The sequence below is a fragment of the Nelusetta ayraudi genome, unplaced genomic scaffold, assembly GCF_046127955.1.
Source record: "Nelusetta ayraudi isolate G7.1 ecotype Tasmania unplaced genomic scaffold, CSIRO-AGI_Nayr_v1 ptg000060l, whole genome shotgun sequence".
Taxonomy (NCBI): Eukaryota; Metazoa; Chordata; class Actinopteri; order Tetraodontiformes; family Monacanthidae; genus Nelusetta; species Nelusetta ayraudi.
Genome location: NW_027466110.1, coordinates 4,985,001 through 5,008,226, shown reverse-complemented (window position 1 = coordinate 5,008,226; position 23,226 = coordinate 4,985,001). Strand labels below are relative to the sequence as shown.

General features: G+C 43.5%; 2 protein-coding genes across 2 annotated transcripts in view; both read left to right on the top strand.

Annotated features, from left to right (window-relative positions):
• hs6st3b (heparan sulfate 6-O-sulfotransferase 3b) overlaps positions 1–13,578 on the top strand; it is a 52,488-nt gene extending 38,910 nt beyond the window's left edge. Inside the window, exon 2 of the mRNA XM_076040143.1 lies at positions 12,126–13,578. Coding sequence (XP_075896258.1) covers positions 12,126–12,906 — 781 coding nt within the window. The 3' untranslated portion in view covers positions 12,907–13,578. The remainder of the gene's footprint in view (positions 1–12,125) is intronic.
• Positions 13,579–15,876: 2,298 nt separating this feature from the next.
• Positions 15,877–23,226, top strand: part of LOC142897794 (uncharacterized) — a 13,090-nt gene continuing 5,740 nt past the window's right edge. Inside the window, exons 1-15 of the mRNA XM_076040373.1 lie at positions 15,877–16,039; positions 16,574–16,653; positions 16,760–16,863; positions 16,945–17,205; positions 17,316–17,409; positions 17,509–17,576; positions 17,656–17,922; positions 19,062–19,144; positions 19,818–19,927; positions 21,104–21,157; positions 21,278–21,381; positions 21,463–21,729; positions 21,836–21,929; positions 22,043–22,110; positions 22,190–22,420. Coding sequence (XP_075896488.1) covers positions 16,026–16,039; positions 16,574–16,653; positions 16,760–16,863; positions 16,945–17,205; positions 17,316–17,409; positions 17,509–17,576; positions 17,656–17,922; positions 19,062–19,144; positions 19,818–19,927; positions 21,104–21,157; positions 21,278–21,381; positions 21,463–21,729; positions 21,836–21,929; positions 22,043–22,110; positions 22,190–22,420 — 1,899 coding nt within the window. The 5' untranslated portion in view covers positions 15,877–16,025. The remainder of the gene's footprint in view (positions 16,040–16,573; positions 16,654–16,759; positions 16,864–16,944; positions 17,206–17,315; positions 17,410–17,508; positions 17,577–17,655; positions 17,923–19,061; positions 19,145–19,817; positions 19,928–21,103; positions 21,158–21,277; positions 21,382–21,462; positions 21,730–21,835; positions 21,930–22,042; positions 22,111–22,189; positions 22,421–23,226) is intronic.

The following is a 23,226-nucleotide window of genomic DNA, read 5'->3' as shown; positions in this document are numbered from 1 at the left end:
GTGATTTGGACAATCAAATCCCATTTAAATGAACTAATGGACATTGAAAAACACAAAAAAATCACAAAGAGCAGTGTGATATGCCAGAGTTTTGCGCAGTCCCGCTGTGCTCTCTTGTTTTCTCCACTCCTAGTGTAATGTGCTGTGGCGTCTGCCGTGGTCTCTAATGCCAGTCTGCGTTCCCGTCGTCTCTTCTCCGGCCGTATTATTAATTCAGAGAGCATGTGAGCGGCGCACGCCTCGTCTGCTCCTCCTCTTCCTCCTCCCTGTCCTGGAGAGATTTTCCCAGAGACAGGGACGGAGAGAAGGAGGGAGATTAATAGGAGCAGAAAGGCTGATTTTCACCACGGCTGTAATTAAACCCGCGCTGTCACATCACAGCGTCTAATTGGTCTCGTATTACGGAGGAGATTTGTGACAGCAGGAAATAGGATGGGACACTCGTTTCCAACGTCCAACTTGCAATTTTTTTCCTTTTATTTTATGATTATTTCATTTGGTCAGAGTATTTTTCGCCCACCTATTGCGTTGTTTGGCCTGTGCAGCCACTCCCACCACAAACAACCCACACAATCGATCTTTTGGAGCTGTCAACAGAGATGCGGCAATCTGTATTTCAACTTTTTCTGAGTGTGGAGAGTGTGGGGGTATGTACACCATTGTGTCGACGCTGCTCCGGCCACCACCTGTTCCCAGCAGAGAAGGTCGACGCAGTGACGGGCGACGGACAGATCTCATCAAAGATACACGCAGCTGTTCAGGCTGGAGAGGCGGCGGCAGCATCCATCCTTTTCAGCTTATAAAAATTGGTAAAGACTTTTTTTTCTCTCGCAGCCCTGCCACTGCGGCAAGGTTCCACATTTTGTGTTTTGCCAATCACGCCCCCGCCAAGTCAAACTGCAGGGTGCAGGGGCATCGTGAAAAAAAAAGAGAGCGATGAATAGACGGAGGGCCGCGCGTGCGTGTGTGCGTGCGTGCGTGCGTGTTTGCGTGCGTGCGTGCGTTAACCCCAGTGCAGCTGCACACTCGCTCCCTGCAAGCCGCTGCCCACTGAACGCAGCGTTCCTGCTCCAGCACCTGTCCGCCACTAAAACATTACAGTTGAGGCCCAGAATCCATCAGCAAAGGAAACATATCTTGCAGTTGCAGAGATTTTCCCTTTGGGGATATACCCGCATGTCTTCCTGATGGATATTTGCCATATCATTCTCACTGAAGACCTTTGAAATTTTTACCCTTAGAGGGTCAAGACTGCTTGTTGGCCTTGATTTGTGTAATAGAAGAAGCCAAAAGGGCCGTTTGGTTGCTTGCAATATATTTGCACTTTGTGCCACAACATTGTTTGACGGTCCTGCTATATCTGCAGCAGAGGTTTGGAGCCGCAGGCCCGCCGAGGACACGCGGGGTGTCGGTTTGCGGTGGTTTACGTGCAGAGATCTTGCAGTGAGACGGCAGACACTTTAATCTGTAAAGACTTTGAAAAACCTTTGTGTGTGTGCGCCAGGCTTTAGCTGCTGCGCCTTTTTGTCTCTGCTTCAGGAAGCCTTTAATTCAGGGTACTGAGACGTTTTGCAGAGTTGAACTTTGAGTGTTGAGCGCAATTTTCGTATAATTATCCACTCAGCTTGAAATCTAAACAGAAATTGTTTAGGGACTCGGGTGAGTTGGGTGAAGCTGAAATTCATGCAAAACAACAAAAACAACAAAGTGCTGTATTTCACGGAAAGAAACTATCTGCAAAACAAGGACAAAACTTCATTTTCCTGCTCTTATTTGTCTACTAAAAAAGAAGAAAAAAAATCTTAGGAAAGGCATCTTTAAACACCAGTTCCTCACTGATCACAGCTGTGAACGATACGAGGGACAATATGTTACTGCGTCATTTATCGCAAAGATCAACCGGGGTTGATTTGGTTCACTCTGTCCCATTATCTACAAAGCTGCAGCCTCCATCACTCACCCTCAAACAGATCTATAACCTGTGTGAAGCCCAGATTTGTGAGCTCACGTCCTTCAAACTTCAAGACTATGTGTCGCTTTTAATCTTTTCCGTTTGGACCCACAACTACTTTTGCCCACAAGCGTACCCGTGTATGTGACAGAATGCCTGACCTTTAAGAAAACCCAAATACCATCTGGGTTTTTCCCCCAAAAAATACTGTTGTAATAAATATTTTATTTACGAGGCTTCCGTAGTTTTATTAGTCGCTTTGTGGTGCTCTGCCATGCTTTGTTTCCATGGTGTGAAATAAAGAAGCAAATTTTTTCCATCTGAAGGACATTTTTATCTCCCTGCCCCTCCCCCCTCGGCCTCTCCTGGTACAAGCAAACCCCGTGTCAAGTGCCCGCGACGCCAGGCTTCCTGACAAGTAAATGAAAGGTCCCATCGCTCCCCTTGTTTCTTCCCAGGTGACGCGCGCTGTCCCCATTCCGTCAGTGCCACAAAAGCCCAACACAGGCGCAGGGAAGCTCAAAAAATGGCCCATTACGGGCCGTCGGCGGGGAGCGCAGACACATTAAGGAACGTATCGGTTGCAAATAATGCATGTCCCCCGTCTCATCATATCTGAGAGGAGCGGGAGAGAGTGGTGAGATGTGCAGATGCGCCTCGGAGACCTTGCGCAGAGGCGAGCGCCTCTCGCAGACCCAAGGACATCTGGCCGCCGGAGACGCGCCGCAGCGAGGATTCAGGCTGGAGCTCGTCGGAGAAAAAAAGAAAAAAGCCTTTAAGGAACTATTGGCATTGAACGAGGCGCGCAGCAGTATTTATTGCAGCATTGTGAACGTGATTTGGCAACAAAAGATGCATCATTTGCGAGCTCGTGGAGAGAACCAGCGTAATTAGGATGACACTCGTTCATGCATCACTTTATATTGCTTCCCCTCAGCGGTGCTTTTAGTTTTTGGGCTGAAAATTGCGAATCTCTCCCATTCTATCCTGTGAAATACGGCCGATTGTTCAACGCTGCACACTGCGAGAGCTGCAGAACTTCCTCACTGGGAAGCCGTTGACCACTTTTTCATTCCACCAGTGACGAGAGTCAACGGTGAGCCAACACATCCGCTATGCTTTTATCTATGTGACCGTCTGGAGATGGAATCTCAAAAGCTCCAACGCCCTCCGCCCCCCGCACCGCTCCGCCACCAGCCCCGCCCTCTTCTTCCGCTGTGCGATGCCATTAAGTCGTCAGGCATTTATGTCTTTTTAATGAGAGAGCTAAATTGCCTTCATACGCGGTGATTTTCGTGCAAATGAAAACCTCGCAGACTGTGAATGTCAAGTAGACGGCTAAATGTTCCCCGGCACATTGTGAGCCACGAGCTGTAACATTAGGATTCACGCTGACGGACCACGTGACGATGCCAAGCAGCACGCAGCCACCGGCAAAGAAATGTTTAAAGCGTAATGAACGCGGAGCGCAAAAAGTCGCCCGTCGCTGTCATCGCAGTCAATGTCGGCAAAAAGGAAAATAGAAACGTGAAATAATCAGCTTTGTGTCTGCTAGCCCTCTGTTTACAGCCTTCAGCAACAACACTTGGTCAAAGTGTCCTATTGCCAGCTTACAAGGTGATGTAAACAAGGCGGTCTTAAAAGGTGAATCAAACACCACACCAGGGGTGTTGTTGCTTAGCTTGGTAGGGTGCCAGCACCCTTTGTGATGTCACAAAGGGATGTTTCTTTTAGCATACACATAGTGAAAAGGGACGGTACTATCGAAACGAAACCTTCCAAAACATTAGATTCGATTCGATTAATTGTTCTTTTGTTGTTTTTTTCACTTTCATGTGCAATACACAAAAAAAACTTCTACATCTGGAGGATTTCAGCTCAATCACCATCGACTAAATTGATAAACTGACCGGCGGCGAGACGATCAAGGTAAACGCAACAGAGCACGACGGATCCGTAGGAAGAGCTTTGTGTCATCACGCAATGAGTGTGATAATTGACACCAGATCAATCGCAGCGGCTTCGTTCAGCGGCGCGTAGCAGCACGGTGCCAATGAGCCCGCTAGCACACCGACACTGTTGTGTTGTGGTGGTGCAGGAAACCCCATGAGCACGGTGACGATCACTCTATTCCTCTGTAGAATAATTCAAGCTGTTGTGTGTACTGGTTCAGTGTCAAGGTTGCTGAGTGAAAGAATGAATGGATGGATGGATCTTGTTTCGCCGCCTCGTCATCACACAAGGCCTAACAACAACAACATCACTATTATTAGTATTTTTCACCTCTGTGTTTTCCTGCTAATCATAGTGGACACTTGAATCTATTTAAGGAAACATTTTTTGTGTGTGTCAATCAATCTGATGTTGTTCAACCAAACCTTTTTTCTCCTTCTCTCTTCTCCTCTGGGGTTTCCAGTCGTGTCCCTGATGTGTTGCTCATGTCGTGCTTTGCTGAGCTGGTTCGCCAGATGTGACAACAACATTAAGCTACATGTGTAATAACCAAACGACTCCATCTGCCGTCGAAGGCTGTGAAATTGGATGCGAGGCAACCCAACGTTCACTTGGTGACTAAAAGGGATTTTTTTTTTTCCTTTGGCGACGATCAAAATGATTGAATATACAGAAATTTCAGCATTTGAGTATTTGTAGAATAAATGAAAAAGTCAATAGCACATCTAGTCTGTGTATTATAATATTATATTAGCCAAAGTTTACCTCAAGTTGGCATATTCTCAAATATACTATTCTTAAATGGAATGTCAGTGAAAAGATTATCGCGCACCGCTGCCGTCATATAGTTGAAGGGACTAGAAGCAACAATACAGAGCTCCTACGACTTTCTGCTCCTTATGGGTGGATCGCTGTAAAGCTCACAGTTGTCACAGGGCTTATTTCGGTTTACATCGTAAAAATCAGCTCCAACAAAGAAAGGAAGTGTTGAGAGAAGCTGGGAAGCGGGAGCCTCCTGAACAGTTCCTCCACGCATCCAGGAGGGATGACGACGGGACAAATACATTTCTTCATTGTCTATTATCGCACAAATCTCTCGCAGCAGGTGGTCATTAACTTCCTGCGTGATGCAGCTGTGCTCCAGCTGACGATCGTTTCCCACACTTGAGCGTTGCGTCTGGAATATTAGATCCCAAAATAAACAAAGTAAAGGCAATCTAGACCATTTAAATTAGATTTGTCAGCAGCTGGAACTGATTAAAGATATAGATGAAACTCAAAATGATCCCCAAAACAATGAATAGTCAAGGGAGTAAACGCATTGTTTTCTTTGTCCGGTATCCTGGGAGAAGACTCCGATCCCTTTGTGACATCACAAAAGGATCATTTATATACCTGAATGAGCACAGATGTTCTTAAAACGAGCAAAACTTTGCCGACACTTTCTTAGAACAACTCGGCGATAATTTAACACAAAATGGAATGAGACTTTTCAATAAAGACCAATAGCAGTCTGAGGTCGTATCCGTGGTTGAGAGTCGGAACTTGGACTGACTGGTTATTCAAGCATTTCCTTGGACAGGCCGGTTTAATATCCGCATGTCAACAAAGAAAGTTCATTTCTTAGCACCTAAGTTTCTGTTTTTATTTACATATTGATAGGAAAGTAGAGGAGAACGAAGAGGAAAAGTGTTGTGATGAAAATGTTTTGCAGACGTGCGTCTGTGTTGGCGCAAGCTCGGCAACCCTGTTCCGCAACCCGCTGTGCCTCGTTATTGTTTCGTCCTCGCTCTCGCTCCTCCCTCGTCATTGAAATTAGAAAACCATAAGCACTTATAAATGTGGCGGATATTGAATCAGACACCAATTTGCTGCCTTCCTGCCGCATAAATTTGCGTCATTGCTTTTCATTCACCCGCCGGCGGAGATTTTTATTCTTTCACTTTGTTCTTGTAGACGAGTTGGAAAAGAAAGATGTGATGTGAGCTGGGCGACGCTTGTTTGTATGCAGCACCACGGGTTTGCGAGCAGCGAGGAGCGACGGAGGCACAGCGTGGCGATAGATAAACAGGGGAGGAACGGAGGCAGAGTGACGAGCAAAATCAGCGGCGTGATTAATGTGACAACCTTTAAGAAAAGGTTATGGATCCGGTGGGAACGTTAATGTGTAACAGTAATGTCGGACATGGAGGAGAAGCGGAATAAAGAAAAGGGCAGGAGTCAAGTGATGTGAAAAATTAACACAACGGCCTCAATCGTGTCTGTTCTGCTGCATTCGGCTCCTCTTCAATTAGTGTCTTTAATGTTTCTTTGATGTCACGCTGATCTGAGAAAATGTCAAACATTTGTTGTTTTATTCCATCTTTTTTTTTTTTTTTCTTTTTCAATTTTAGAACATGAATTGCAGTGAAGTGAGCTTGATCTATCATGTCCACAGAATCAGTGGACAACAGCAAAAAAAAAAAAAAAAAAAAAACGGGTCTCCAAAACAACTTCTGAACAATTCGTCCAAAACTTTCACGTCACTAATTAGGTCAAATTTCATCTGCTGCTGGTCCACCGTCACCGGCCAGAATGCTCAGTCTTCCACTGCGGAGAGCCAAAGAGCCATACGTGTGTCACCAAAGATCTTCTGACTGAAACAGTTAAAACTTCAACAGCACCACAGCGGGACGCACTTGAAACTGAAAAGTTCTCACAGAGGGCACGATTGAAAAATAGTTCCACTGTTTATAACCCTGCACTAATATGTTAATGCGGCGAACACCACAGACCTGCAACATCAGACAAAGGCTTCGGCTGTTGCCGCTGCTGTTGCTGCTGCTGCTCCGCCACTCCTCTCTGATTAACGGCAAAGAGAGAAGAAAGGAGTCGCACAGAAGGCAAACAGAGAGTCAAACCGCGAGCCGAGATGAAATAAACAAAAGCCAATAAAACAGCGCAAGTCATTCCCCGCATAAGCACTTTCATCTCCTCCTTTGCCTGGTTGAAGGCGAGCGACGAACTAAAATCTATTGCCGTGAGGTCACGTGACATCCGGGGGGTGTTAAAACAGAAACAACTCGTCGGAGAGCGACGGCGGGAAGATGTTTGAAAGGCGAGGGAGAGATCAAAGTTGTCATACTGCGAAGGTAAATCATAGAAGGCCGCAAGTTGTAAACAGGTAGACGTTTCAACACACACACACAAGCATCAGTCAGCCCCTGTCTAGTCAGAGGACACGGCCCATCTTTATTTATTCACCGCTCGTTGCTTCCCCCTCTGCTCTCGCCCGCTCTCGGCCACCTCGCAGACACACTGTACACTGTGTGTTCTTTGTCCCCCTGTCGTCTCAGTCACCCTGCAGGACCTGCAAATGCCAATCCCAACCTCCCTCGCGCAAACACACACACACACAAACGTCTCATACAGTGAATTTTCTTTTATTCCTGCGTGGCCTCGGAGAGAGTTTGGTTTAACGGTGCGTATCGCAGTGAGGTGTGGTTATGATCACACCAACACAAAGCCTCCAGGTGTAGCGACCAGGCTAAACCAGCAGAGACAAATGTGACCGAACAGCTCGATTGACGGAGCGGTTTGTCCAGTCAGTTTGGTCTCGTTTGTTCTCATAAATGAAGGGATGAAATATTAAAACCCAATGGATGGTTAATCTTGTTGTCACAATGACCTTTTAAAAAAACAATGTTTTAAAAGTCATGTGGAGATAACCGTGATAATCTTGTTTTATTATATTTAGAAAATAAAAAAATATATGTCTTGCTTTAGGCTTCCTAGTCGGACAAACTTCTATCTTGGCTGTTTTCTTAAACTGTGTTGAAGATTTAAGGAAGAACAAAAGTCTTTCTATACCCATTAACCACGTCCATTTAAACTGCACTTTTAAGTTTTATTATCCCGCTCTGCAGCACTTCTGCTGGCTTCTCGCTTGATAGTTTCCATTCCGTCCGCACTTTCCCATTCCTCCTCCATCACTGTGTAATGGCCCTCATTTCCTTTGTGCTTCAGTGAAGTTGGGCCTGCCGTTGCTGCTGCAGCCACTTTGGAGATGAACATATTTTGGGCTCGAAATGAGCTGCAGCGTGCCCTCTATCCATTATTGATCTGCGGATGATCTGGAGTTCGCCAGAGTGCTTCACTCCAGCCAGGCACATAATCACCCGGGTGTTGCGTCGACACCTTGCAGTATTTATACTGTACAGTCAACATATGAATATGTAGTGTTTGTCGTCCAATGCGGGCTGCCGCTCGGCGTGAAACATCATAGTTGCAGCAGCTGCTGCACTTTTTTGGCAACAGTCAACAGTTGGAGCAGTTCAGAAAAATGTTGCTGCCATACTAAAAAAAAAGGAAAACTCACGATCATGTTATTCCGTAAAAAATGTCATGTTTTTAACGTGGTCCTTTTCAAGTTTTTACAAGATAATTTTCACCTTATTAGATGAAACTCTGAAATTAATTTGTGATAGCTAAAGGCTCAGTATCATGTACTGTAATTACGTGGAAAGTGTCATGTTTTTAACAAGATCATTTTCACATTACTTCATGATAGTGAATCGAAACAAGGCATGAGCACTGAGGCCATTTGCACGATTCACTTAAACTGTACTTTAATCTTGGTTTGAGACATGGTGACATCCTGCACTTGTTGAGCACCGTCGCGATCTCTCTCAATACGAAGAGGACAGTTGTGTTTGGCTCCTCCACGAGCTGGAAGAAATTTTGCCCGTGTTGAATCCGCATTTTGAGCCATGGCCAAGTAGCAGGAGCTCAGAGGCACACATGCGCGTTCAGCTGGATACACATGAAAAAACGGTCTAGAGCAGTGCCTTTGCTTGTTAGCTCATTTTGTTTAGTTTTGATTCATCATCATGAAATAACATGAAAATTATCAAGTGCAACTTTTCACTTAATTACGTCATATTGTGCCTTACATTATCACGAAATGACGTGAAATGGTCTTGTAAAAATGTGAAAATTGTAGTAACAACAACAACAAACGTTTTACATACCTGATTCTGAGCTTTTCGCTATCACAACGTAATGTTGATATTTCATGTAATAATGTGAAAATTATCTTACTTACTCTTCTGTAGAGCATTTTTAACTTTTCACCGTGTGGTGGGGGTGAGTTTGGGTCGAATGTGAGAGCAGCAGGGGCGGGGGCGGGGGTGGGGGGGCAGAGGTAAGAGAAGCTGGCTCGCCTCAGCCACCCCGCCCCCGTCGACCCTCCCCCACTCCGCCTCACCCTGCCCTGACAGCCTCTCCGTATCACTCAGGGAGAAGCCCCCGAGCCGAGACAGCTCCCTGCTCCCCCGCTGATCCTGATGCGTTTCGACACTGATGGCGCGCACAGCTGACCTTTGGGCCGCTGAGTGCACTCAGACAACACTTGGTGCATGTGTTTATGTCCCCGGGACGGTCTAATGAGGACGTATCCGAAAGCCAGCCAAGTGCGGGAGCAAGTGCCAGGACGCAGCAGCTGCTGCCGCCAGGCCTGTAATCACAGCCTGTCGCCTGACTCGTCCCGACCACAGCTCTCACCGATGAACACTCGGCGATTTTCGGCTCTTCCTGGTTCTAACTTCTACAGGTGTTTTTTGGTTTTTGTTTTTTTTTTGGCTGGCTTTTCTTTAAATTCAGAGCATGTTTGGAGTCACTCAATGCGAGCATATCAGCGAGGCGTGAGGCCAGCCACACATGAAACCTTAATGCGCCACAACCCACGAGGGCTGACAGAACCGGAGGTTAAATTCATATTTCATCTTAAACGTTAGGATGTAACTCATCATTCCTACTTCAAAATACATATAAATATGCATGAAAAAGATTTATTTCTTTGACACAAATGAGAAATGGTGAACTCTGTGTATTTAACATGCACACCGTATAGTGTCTGCAGAGGCTACACAATAGGTGTTGACATTTGACAGCTTGTTAGTTGGATTTAAAGTTAATGTAATGGTGCAAAATGTTTTATTCAGGTTAAGTTGCATCAAGTGAATTAGGCCTATTTCTATGTAAGGCATAAATTCTAATTAGGAATCATTTGTATTCCATTTGTATTTTTGTCTACCTGAATTCACTTCATCACATCCTCCAGTCCTTTTTAATTTGTTTGATTAACACAAAACCAAAGGTCATGCTGGTTGTGACAAGCATATCCTCCAAATTGATTTTAGTTCTGGAGCAAAATGTTTGTTTTTATTTTTCTTTATAGTATGAGTTGGCTGTTAAATCAATGACACGACAAATTGTTTAGGGCTCTAAAGGAGGTGCCGCCTGCATGCAATTTGCTCTCATCAAAAGGCAGATAATGAAGCAGACTCTGATCATATCTCAGTGTAAAGGCCAGCTGAAGGAGGCCGATCAAGGCAAAAATGGAACCTGTAATCGTTATTGAGCTTCTTAAAAAAGGCCAGACAATTTAATTTATTACCCAATACAGTTCACCGTATGGATGCAGTATGGAATGTATATTCTTCGTCTGATTTGCCCTTTGTCTCGGGGGAGTCAAACCTGTATGAAAGCTAAGAAGGCAACAATCTCCTCTGGTTCTTCCTCGGAGTCTTGTTCTTGTTGTGATAGAGCAGCTCCAGGGCAGAGTGAGAAACCTCAGCGGCCCAAACCACTCTATCTGCCGACACTGTTCCCCGTGGGAGTGGGTCACGGTATTAAATATTCACAAGACACAGGCACGACATCGCCACCGTAGAGCTTCACCCGACCAACACCTGTCCTGTGTTTGTTTTTTATCTCAACACACTCTGACAAGTGTGCATTTCAGCGGATTAGACGAGCCTGGAGGTCGGCTTGGCAGGAAGGTCGGGTGAAACCGCTCTCTCCTCCGCTGGACTAACTCCACCATCCCATGTGCAGTTGAATCTTCAACACCGGCCAATTTGCCCCCTTCCTTTCTTTGAGGTTCATGGAAACTGCTGAAAGCGGTTCGTCCCGACCTCCATGATCACTCTTTGGCTACTCATATCCTCCAGGGGAAGGTGTAGTGGTGTAATGATAATTCCAGCATCTCAGTCCTCAGGCTGCCGTCTGTGTCTTGTACTGCGAAATACCCTGCTGTCACTGCGAGGCAAACGCTGGGCTGGCTTCCCATTGAGGCACGCGACAGATGCAGACGCTGATACCTCATTATTTTTGTACTGGCGGAACGGCTGGGTCAGTTTTTTGTCACTTAATGCGTGTGTGTGTGTGTGGATTTCTGTTGCATCTTTAATTACCAATTATATCCCAAGCAGGAAACCGGATGAGATCCGGAGAACAGAAAACATCTGTCACGGATAGATAGTGGCAGAAACATTAACTCAAACATGCAATTGCAAGGTACTTAGAATGGAAAGAAGTTAACAGAACTCAAATTGCTGAGTAGAGTTAGCAAAAGAGTGGTTGCTGATTTTTTTTCTTTTCAAACAATTTTGGCAAAGAAGAATTCAACCTTGACAAGAATCAGCATCTGTTTATTCAATATTATTTTAGATTGTTGACTAAGAAGCTGCAGACGAGGTTAACACTCGCTGCGTTTCCATTACAGTTCTTCGCAAAATAAAAGCAATATTTCTAAAAATTTTGACACAGTACATTTGTGATTTGCAGGTGTTTCCATTCACTGTTGTTGAAGGGCATAAGCCGTAATTCTTGTAAAATCTCATCCGGCGAGATTTTAACGCACCATTTTCACTTGAAGTGAACTGGTCACATGACCCTGTACATCTTGTCCGGTGACATGTAAATGCGAAAAAAAGTGTTTCCATGACACTTTTGCGATATACCTCTATAACGATACGTCTGAAGAACCCCCTCATGAGAGCGTCAAAACCTTTGAGTGATATTTGAGATGCTTTCTGAAGTTTAGGTGTAGCTAAGTGCAGCTTTTTATTGCGATATTTAGGTTTTTTTGCGCAATTCGAGGTGTAATAGAAACACACCTACTATGTATCTTAATGGAAGTTCACATTAATGGCAAAATTCACTCTAAATTGACTGTAAGGTTAAACTTTATAGACACTCGACAGTCTTTAGTGGAGCATCATTAGCGGGACACTATATTTGGCACAAAAAAAAATGTAAATTCCACCTTGACAAAAGTCACCATCTGTCAGCACAATGCAAGGCAGGCCTCTGTGTTGGCAATGCAGCTAATGATGATGATGACGATTACATGCTCACCAGTCTACCTCGCTGTGTGCCCCCCTCTACCCTCCCGCAGGAACTTCTACTACATCACCATGCTGCGCGACCCCGTCTCCCGCTACCTGAGCGAGTGGAAGCACGTCCAGCGCGGCGCCACGTGGAAGACGGCCCTGCACATGTGCGACGGCCGCTCACCCACCCAGGACGAGCTGCCCAACTGCTACAGCGGCGACGACTGGTCCGGCGTGACGCTGACCGAGTTCATGAACTGCCCGTCCAACCTGGCCAACAACCGGCAGGTGCGCATGCTGGCCGACCTCAGCCTGGTGGGCTGCTACAACCTGTCGTCCATGAACGAGAGCCAGCGCGACCTCATCCTGCTGAGCAGCGCCATGAGCAACCTGAAGAACATGGCCTTCTACGGCCTGACCGAGTTCCAGCGCAAGACGCAGTACCTGTTCGAGCGGACGTTCAGCCTGCGCTTCATCTCGGCGTTCACGCAGATCAACAGCACGCGGGCGGCCAACGTGGACCTGAGCGAGGCGGCGCGCCGCCGCATCGAGGAGCTCAACTTCCTGGACGTGCAGCTGTACGAGTACGCCAAGGACCTGTTCGCGCAGCGCTTTCAGTTCAGCCGGCAGAGGGAGCACCAGGAGGTGCGGCTGAAGCGGCGGGAGGAGCGCCGCTGGCTGCGGGAGCGGAAGGAGCAGGGCCGGCCGCCGTGGTCGCTCAAGCGCGGCGCCGCGGGGAGCAGGGGCGGCAGGAGGGCCACGTCACCGCCGCCGTCCGGGACGGGGGGCGAGGGTGACTTCCCGGCCACCACCGAGGACTACGCGAGCCAAGTGGCCCGATGGTGAGGCTTCGGTTTCACGAGAGACAGAGAGCGATTTCCCACTGACATGCCAGAAAAGAAAGGAGAAAAAAATAAAATAAAAAATGAACTGCTTTGACGATCTTCTCACACACTCTTTGTCTCACCTTGAATCTGTCTCCTGCATCTGTGCGTTTCTCAGCTTCGTGTGTTCCAAGTGCTCTGCTGTTTCTTTACAACAAAAAAGAAAGAAAGAAAGAAAAGAAAAAGAAAAAACAACCTGCCAAGCCTGTGAAACTCACAGCAGCTCTGCCTTGGAGTGGCCTTTGGTGTCTTAAATCTCAAAATGCTGTTTATATATATTTTTTATTATTTATGTTTCTGCCTCTGTAATTTCGTGTTGAAAAACGGCAGCAGCAAATGGACAGAGGGGAGAAAAAAGTAAAAAAGAAAAAAAGAATGCAGTAGCCGCCGTTGACTGCGTTGCTCTTTCTTCTTGTGACTTTCACTGCGAAACTGATGAATGTCATTGTTGTTGTTGCAACTTACAGTAAAAAAAAAAAAAAAAAAAAAAACAGTTCTGAAGATATAGTAGCTAATGATGGTTGCATGTCACATGTCCACATTTTACTGATAATGGAGATTAATGAAAAAAAATCTATCTATACATATATATATATATACAGTACTGTAAGCCATGATTAATAAAAAATTATCTGACAAATTTGTATATATTATTTTTTATTTCACAGCAACGAAGAACTCTCAGATGACTGAGATGTGGTGTATGTAGTACTCCTGTTTTTCCAGCAGCCGTACTACTTCATTTGGTTGTGGTCAACAAACTTTGAGCCTGGTTACATAGTGCACAATTAAAAGATGTGTGGTGTAACATTGCTAAAGGAGAGATGAAGGAGAACTGGGATGATCCCAGACACCTGGAACAGAAGTTCCATATGTTGTAAATGTTTGTCTAGAAGGTTGAGTAAAGTCGACTTGGCTAGTATTGTTAGGGATAAAGGTTTAACATCATCCAGACAAAAAGAGGGAAAATCCCTCTTGTCCCATATGTATCACACGTTCCAGAGGCTCCCACCAAGCTTAAATTCTTCTGACTGGGCTCCTACGGTTCATCTTGGCTACCAGACGGATAAAGCAGTGACAGAAACATCCCGCCAACGCAAGGAAAGGTTGACGATCAGAATATCAGATGAGACCAACGCTGAAGTAGAAGAGACATGCGTCGACACCAACAAGGCATTGCTGGACCTCGATGAATGCTCAACAAACTCAGACTCAGAAAAAAAAATGAAATACAAAGCATTGAGGTTTTATGTAGCCATGTTGCACATCGATCACTTTAAAATCAAACTTTGTATACAACTTTACATACATAAAAAGAAAAACAAATGCAATTCAGTGTGACCCAAACGTTAAGGATTCTGATTTTTCTCTCACACAGAAGGTGAACTTTGGAAAGTTTAGAGACAAAAAAATAAGGTTTGCATCAGCCTTGCATCATCTTTTCCACAGATCTGAATCTCTACCTGACACTTGATCTTGTGTGCCTGGTGTTGTGAAGTGAAAAATGATGCACTTGCATGAAAACCATGAGCAAACCAAACTTCAGGCACTGAAAGATAGTAGGAAATGTGTCGCACCGCTGCACCAACAGGAGTCGTGTTTTCTGCATTTGCTGTTTATGATTTCTGTGAAAGTCGTGTAGTCATAGTTTTGGATCTGGCCACGTCAAGCAAGGTCTTTTCTCTGTTCCATATTTACATTTTACCATACACTTAAATCCAACCAAACCTGCAAGAATGCTAGGCTCTTAGCTCACAGCCAATTATGGTGATACATATTTATACTTTTTCCAAGCATTCCAGCAGGCCAACTCTCCCAAAGACAGCACATGACCAACACGGAGCCAACCACGGACCAACAGAGACAAGGAAACCATCCGGCTGAATAAATGAGTCCCCATTTAAAAAAAACAAAACAATACAAAAAAGAAAATATGCTGCAACACTTGCGACGTGAGAAGAATGTTGCACTAATTTTTTTGTTTTTTTTAGGTGCCGGGCTTTAAAGGACCATTGGGGCATAAAAAAGTTAGTAACTAGAACAAGTAATAAAATGTGGTTGCTGTGTTGGCCCAACTGTGAATGAGACCATCTGCATTCAGTTCTCAAGCCTTTAGCCCGTCACACTGGCTGCTTTTACATGTTTGTCGAAGTGACAGCAACGCCACTGAGTGCAGCGAGAGTGCTTTGGTGCCAGCGCACCTTCAGCCTACAAAGACAGGCTTTAAAGCACACAGTGGAGAAATAAAGTCTCTGTCCAAATAGTTTCCAGTCCCAGACAGATGTTAGCAATTTCTTCAGCTTCGGATATATTGTTTAGATGATTAACAATGCTGTTTGATTGTTGTCTTGACATGACAGTTCCATTGTTGCATCAAGCTGTTTCCACCTTTGACATAGAGATCCAAACACTCAATGTATATTCCGCCATGTTTATTCACGGGAAGTGCATAATGACACAATAGAAATATGCATATATGTAAGACTTTAGTTAGGTCAGCAAAAAAATTTTGGGGAAAAACTCTGCACCTAATAATTTAAAAAAGTTTTTTTTTTATCTTATTTTTTTTTAAAATATGATCAGAAATTCTGATCATATTCTGATGAATATTCTGAGAGAGGCCCTACAATAATTTGTGTTTTTTTTTTTTTTTGTTAACAAGGCTTGTAGTAGGGGCAGCGGTCAACAAAAGGCGGAAGCCTTCAGGATAGTTTTCTCTTATCCTTTGGCTCCACCTGTTGGCAGAAGGTAATATATTTTTTTTTTTAAAAAGGAAACGGCTATAATAATAATAATAATAATAATAATAATAATAATAATAATAATAATAATAATAATAATAATAATAACGAAAACTAGAAGGTGGAATTTTTCCCGAAGCAGTGTGAAAATGACGTTATGGTCACGTGACCATTTTGTTTATATCCTGTTTCTGGGTCGGGCTACTGCTGCTAGCTGCCTAACCCACAGCCAACCTACGAGAATACACGTTGTTTGGAACTTAACCACCGACAATTACACTAAGAAGTATATTCTCCGTTTCTCCGTTGGGTTGCCTTTGCCTCTTCCGAGTGTAGCGTCATGCCGCGTTTACGGTAAGTACCGGCTCACGCAGACCACGTTACCTGGTCTGGTCTGGTATTGTATTCGCGCTGTTTTTTGTTTGTTTGCTTGCTTGCTTTTAGTCATTATTATTCGGAACCGAGCTCAAGCAAGACTGGAACTGGCACAATTCATCATGCATTTCCTTTAAAATAAAGTGAATTGACAAGGAGCAATTTCATACTTTTTGCTTCCATGTACAACGCAACAGCCACATAGCCTCATTGCAGGACATATTTAATTAAACAAAGAAACAAACAAACCCCTTGCTCACTTGGAATGTCATACAGCAACATTTTGAAATCTACCCCTTTCTGGGGTCTTACCCCTCACCTTCACACCCCACACAAATCAACAGAGACAATGTACATGTTTGTTGTTGTTTTGGTTTTTTTAATCATTGCTTTGGTGTATTAAACTCTGCTCTTGGCAGTATTCTGTATTAGAGCATTATATTTAATATACTGGGCCTACTTGTTCAGGGATATGGCATTAAACTAATGCTGTTGTGGTCTTCACCAATTCAGAAACTTTAGAAGCAAGGAAGCAGCAAGGAAGCGAATACTGGCAACATTTGGTCGCGTTGCAAAAATAAAGTTTCCAGCGCGTACGTAACAGTGCTTTCACAATGATTAACTGAAATGTGTCAACTATGATGTATGTATTTGCAATGTGTGTGTTGACAGTCTTGATTTTTAACTTAATTTTAACAGAGCATGGTACTGGTCACAGACAAACTTTTTTGAGATGGCCAGTTTCTCTACTGACAGATAAGAAATGCAGGGTTGTTGCTCCGGCCCAGCATCCAGACAAAAAGGTATGGGTTCTTCTGATTTGTGATTGTGTGTTTTGTGTCTCATTCATGCCCATATTGTAACGCAACTCTTTGTTGATGCAGACCGTTCTTGTTGTGGGAGATGGTCAGCTGCGGGCCCTGGTTTGCGGTGTTGTACCACAGGGGCGCGTGTCTTTTGGTTTTTTATGCGTTTACAAAGCAACAACTTCTGATTTGAAGACTGAGGTGATTCATGCTAATATCCCGTGGACTCCTGACGCTGTTTGCGTGTGTGTCCCCATGTGCAACATCAAACAATCCATCCCCAAAGCGGTACAGCACTTTGAAGCACTCCTGGCAACAGTTTGTTTCCGCTGGCCCAAGGTATGTTTGTTGTTGTCGTTTGTCTGTTTTTCTGAGAGGTTGTTAGGATACGATTTTCCCATGTGTGTAATTTGGAGTGTTACCTGTCATTAACTGACATTTTTTTGTAGGTCTTTGTGTTGGATTTTCCTCCTGTCCTCACTGTGGACCCAATCCGGCAGGATGCAATACGACAGGAGTTCCGTAGTGTCACTGAAAGCGTAGGTGTGTAATGTTTTTGTTGTCTTGATAGTAAGAAGTAACTTGCACTGAGACTTTATACAAAATAAAATGTGACAATTGATGATGTCACATTTCTGACAGGTCTAACATACGTGCCAGTGGCAGAACATTTTCCCTCTCATCGGCTGGAGCTGTGGTGCTACGATGGTGTAAGTACAGCCAAGTTTATGTGAACTAAAGTTTTTGTTAACATATGAAGTGAAATATCCATTTTATTTTTTTCTTAAGGTGCACCTCAGTGAAGATGGTGCGACAATCCTGCTGCAACTCCTTCAGGACGCTGCCGAACAACAGTTGGCAGTTTGTGCTCCACTTCCAGAGACGTCTGTTGTTGGACAGTGTGATGTAGAGGAGACATCCCCACCGTCTGTGGCTGTGTCTGGGGCTCCATTGCCTGCTGAGCCACAGGCGTCTTGCCAGGCTGTTATCAGTGGAGGTGTTTCCACGCCAGTCAATGCTGACCACCCAGAGGCGACTGTTGCTGTACAGTTTCAGGTAAAGACTACAGGCCACGTCTCAATGCGAGATGGAAATTCTGGAAAAACATATTTTATCATTAATTCCAATCATTATCGATAAATGAGTTTAGGTAACGTCGCAATCATTGGATCTTTTCTTAAATTAATTTATTTTAATAAATTATTAAATGCATGACATTCCTCTGCCACTGCAGGACATATTGAACTTAAATTTAAGTCATGCATGTTAACTAAAACAGGTTAACAAATATTGGTCTCTTAACCAGACGACCAATGTCGTCAGCAGGGAGACGGGAATACTAGTCAATTTGTGATGGCACTCACATGCGGTAGGCATACGCACGTACGCACGCACATGTGGAGCTGAAGGGCAAAAATAAAATAAGTCAGTGAGCTCGTCTCTGTTTTACATATTTCACAATCTGTTGGAATTACATTTACACAATTTCACTCACACTGGCAATGAATTTCACCCACAATTTCAATTGATTTGTGGTTTGAGTACAACAACATTTTCAGATTAATCTATTTATTACGATCCAATTGATTGATGAATGAATTTGTTGAAATTGTTTCTGCACAGCAGCAATGTGTGCATTTGTGCACTATGTCTGCATTCAGGCAGTCTGAGACACTTTGCCACACTTTATCTCTGTTTCATGACTGAGGCCTTTTTCTATATATATGCTCCGTTACCTCCTCGAAAGCCTCAATGAGGATTTCCACCTCACACAAGGAAAGGCACTCAAGGCCACTCTCGTTGCCATGGTGAATCGGTGAATCTGAGCTAGATTACAAGGTCTTATGAAGGGATCCATGTGCGCGCAGTTATCCAGAATAGGTTCGACCTGGCTTGTTGAATCCATGCCAGCTCATCCTGGCTTGGTCTTTGTGCAACCGATTAAGCCTGGAGCCTCACCTTTTGGATTTGTTGAACTCATCTTAGTTATTGATCCTGGATGTTGGAATCCTACTTTTGTACAACAGGCCCCAGGGAGGAACCAAACACCAATCACAAGTTAGCAGCTATTTAGTTCCTTATGTTTTAAATCCCACCTGATGTGTTTGTTTACTTTGTGAGTTCGGCACAATAAAGCACTACTGGTATCTACTGCTTTTCTGCCACATTCTAATGCAATAACTGTCTTTCAGCAGTCTGTGAATGGATGGATGACGCCTGGATGTCCTCACCCTGAATATGTGTTTGGACCGAGTAGACCCAAACGTTCAGAGAAACCGTAGGTGTTGGGATCACAGTGTTTTTAACCAGCTGCATCAGGCTGATCAAAGTACCCGTTTTTAGTTTTGGTGGTTGTTGTTGTTTTTTGTTTTTTTTTGCAAATTGGTATGAAATAGGGATTAATGAGTTCTTGTGCCCACTCTGCACACAAGTTATCATTTTGTCATTGAGGATTGTTGGTTATTTAAAACATGTACACAGTGGAAGTTGCACTGAAAAACTATGTATATGTGCATATACAGACGTATATATGTACAGGTATGTATATATACGTATGTATATACGCATATATATATATATATATACAGGTGTGTGTACATATATATATATATATATATATATATATATATATATATATATATATACACACACGTATGTATATACATACGTGTGTGTGTGTGTGTGTGTGTGTGTGTGTGTGTGTGTGTGTCATTTTAGCTCAAAACCCAACCCATATAGAATTGTAGCACTGAAAAGTAGTGTTGTCATACACAGTATCAGTGACTTAAGGTGGTGACCGAGTACCTCACAGCCTTTCCAATTTATATGTTTATTTTCAAATATAATAATTAACATTTAAGGTTCATGTCATTTGAGAATGCTAGATGGTGGATGATCGATACTCAGGTATAGTCTATATGTTGCTAATCAGCACAACTGTCAAATGTCAGCGTTTGCAGATTCAAATTTGATAGGAAATGCACCAACGCCGAAAGACGGCTGCATGAGAGCATGTCCAAAGAAACTACGACAGCTGCTTTGAATGAAACAAGCGATAAAGGTAAGTTTTAAGGACTTTATTTATTTATTTATTTGTTTGTTTGTTTGTTTGTTTGTATGTTTGTTGTTTTCTCATCTGTGTTGGACCCCTTCAGTCCCACAATCACAAATAATAAAACAGGGTCCGTTGTACTGAATCATTTCTATCCTAAGTCATGGTTCATATTGGCTGTGGTGCCTATGATTAGTGTTTATATTGTTATCAACCCATCAGTTTTTTTGTAGAAATTCTTTGATTAACATTCATCTTTTTTTATTATTATTATTATTGTTATTATTATTATTATTATTATTATTATTATTATATATATTTTTTGTGTTTATTTATCCATTTGAACAACACAAGTGATGAAGGTAAGTTTTGAGGAATACAATTGATTTTGAAAATTGAAAATCTACTACTGTGTCAAACATTAGATTGGTGCAGATTCCAAGACAAGTCATCGTTCAGTTTTTTTTTTGCACTCTTCACACCACCGGGTGGCCTTTGCTTACTTGTTGACTGTTATGTCTATGGCAAAAACTAGAAAAGTCTATCAGTTCACGAAAAAAGTGTGGCGTACCATTCCTTATGACATCATGCATGAACATCAAAAGTTAGCTTTCATACTTGATTTTTCAGGATTTAATGTCCCGGCTCATACAGACCATGTTGCCTCCACCCAATGGTATTTGCGCTGTTTTTTTGTTTGCTTGCTTTTAGTCATTGTTATTCGGAACCGAGCCCAAGCAAGACTGGAACTGGCACAATTCATCATGCATTTCCTTTAAAATAAAGTGAATTGACAGGGAGCAATTTGCATATATTTGCTTCCATGTACAACGCTCCAGCCACATAGCCTCATTGCATGACATGTTTAATTAAACAAAGAAACAAACCCCATGCTCACTTGGAATGTCATACAGCTGTTGGAACATTTTGAAATCTACCCTTTTCTGGGGTCTGATCCCTCACCTGCATTAGAGATGCAGAGACTGACACAATTTTGTACATCCTACACCAATCAACAGATACACACAATGAATAAATAATACATTTCTATGTTTGTTTGTTTTTTTGTACTCTTATTTTAGAGCACTATATTTAATTTACTGGGCCTACTTGTTCAGGGATATGGCACTATACTGATGCTGTTCACCAATTTATCAACATACATGATGCCTTCTCAATCACTAGGACGCAAAGGCAAGAAGCGAACACGGAAAGGGTGTACACGCGTTCACCAAGCACGTAAGGTCTTTTCAGTTTGTACACAACAGCGCTTTCACAATGTTTAAATGCGTCAAATATGATGTAATATATTTGCAATGTGTGTGTTGATATTCTTGCCTTTGAACTTAATTTTAACAGAGCATGGTACTGGTCCCATTCAACCTCGTCCGCAAGGGCTATGTTCTCTACTGACAGATAAAAGATGCAGGGTTGTTGCTCCGGCCCAGCATCCAGACAAAAAGGTATGGGTTCTTCTGATTTGTGATTGTGTGTCTTGTGTCTCGTTCATGCCCATATTGTAACGTAACTCTTTGTTGATGCAGACCGTTCTTGTTGTGGGAGATGGTCAACTGGGGGCCCTGGTTAGCGGTGTTGTGAACATACCAGAGGGACGCGTGTCTTTTGGTTTTTTATGCGTTTACAAAGCAACAACTTCTGATTTGAAGACTGAAGTGATTCATGCTAATATCCCGTGGACTCCTGACGCTGTTTGCGTGTGTGTCCCCATGTGCAACGTCAAACAATACATCCCCAAAGCTGTGCAGGACTTTGAAGCACTCCTGGCAACAGTTTGTTTCCGCTGGCCCAAGGTATGTTTGTTGTTATTTGTCCGTTTTTCTGAGAGGTTGTTAGGATACGATTTTCCCATGTGTGTAATTTGGAGTGTTACCTGTCATTAACTGACATTTTTTGTAGGTCTTTGTGTTGGATTTTCCTACAGACCTCATTGCGGACCCAATCCGGCAGGATGCAATACGGCAGGAGTACCGTAGTGTCTGTGAAAGCGTAGGTGTGTAATGTTTTTGTCTTCTGGATAGTAAGAAGTGCCGTCATAAGTAACTTGCACTGAGACTTTATACAAAAAAAAAAAAGTAACAATTGATGATGTCACATTTCTGACAGGTCTAACGTACGTGCCAGTGGCAGAACATTTTCCCTCTCATCGGCTGGAGCTGTGGTGCTACGATGGTGTAAGTACAGCCAAGTTTATGTGAACTAAAGTTTTTGTTAACATATGAAGTGAAATATCCATTTTATTTTTTTCTTAAGGTGCACCTCAGTGAAGATGGTGGTGTGCCAATCTTGCTGCAACTCCTTCAAGACGCTGCTGATCAACAGTTGGCAGTTTGTGCTCCACTTCCAGAGACGTCTGTTGTTGGACAGTGTGATGTAGAGGAGACATCCCCAGACCCAGACCCTGACGCACCTGTTATCAGTGGAGATGTTACCACGACAGTTGATGCTGACCACCCAGAGACGACTGTTGTTGCACAGTTTCAGGTAAAGACTTTGGGACACGTCCCAATGCCAGAGAGTAGTTTTTGTCAAGTCAAGATGGACGATGTAAAATTGAGCTTGATGAAACAAATAGCTCTGAATGGGAGCAAACAACAGCTGAGCAGAAGCGCTTGTCGTCCGTCGCAGAGAAACGGCGTCTAGTGTTAAAAGGAGGGCTGCGTCTCGCACGCTTTTTTCGAGGGCGTGGCGCTTCCACATCCAGTGTAAACCCGCCGTAAGCTTTTTTTGTCCCTTTTCCTAACCTAGAGTTGGCCCGTCTGGCCGATTTCTGGTACTTTACATTGTGGGATTAAAACTGTCTTGAAATCCAAAATAACAGAATTTTACACATGCAATTCAAACCGTGATTAATCACAGTTTATTATGTAGATTCTGTGATTATTTGCCAACGATTAATTAAAAAATTAATAGTGTGTGTGTGTGTGTGTGTGTGTGTGTGTGTGTGTGTGCATATATATATATATATATGTAAATGAGAGGCCATTGTGAAGCGCTCTATGTGATGCGCTATATATGTGCAGTCCATTTACCATCTTCACACTGGGAAAGTACGCCACTCTCGTTGCCATGGTGAATCGGTGAATCTGAGCTAGATTACAAGGTCTTATGAAGGAATCCATGTGCGTGCAGTTATCCAGAATAGGTTCGTGCCAGCTCATCCTGGCTTGGTCTTTGTGCAACCGATTAAGCCTGGAGCCTCACCTTTTGGATTTGTTGAACTCAACTTAGCTATTGATCTTGGATGTTGGAATCCTACTTTTGTGCAACAGGCCCCAGGGAGGATAGCC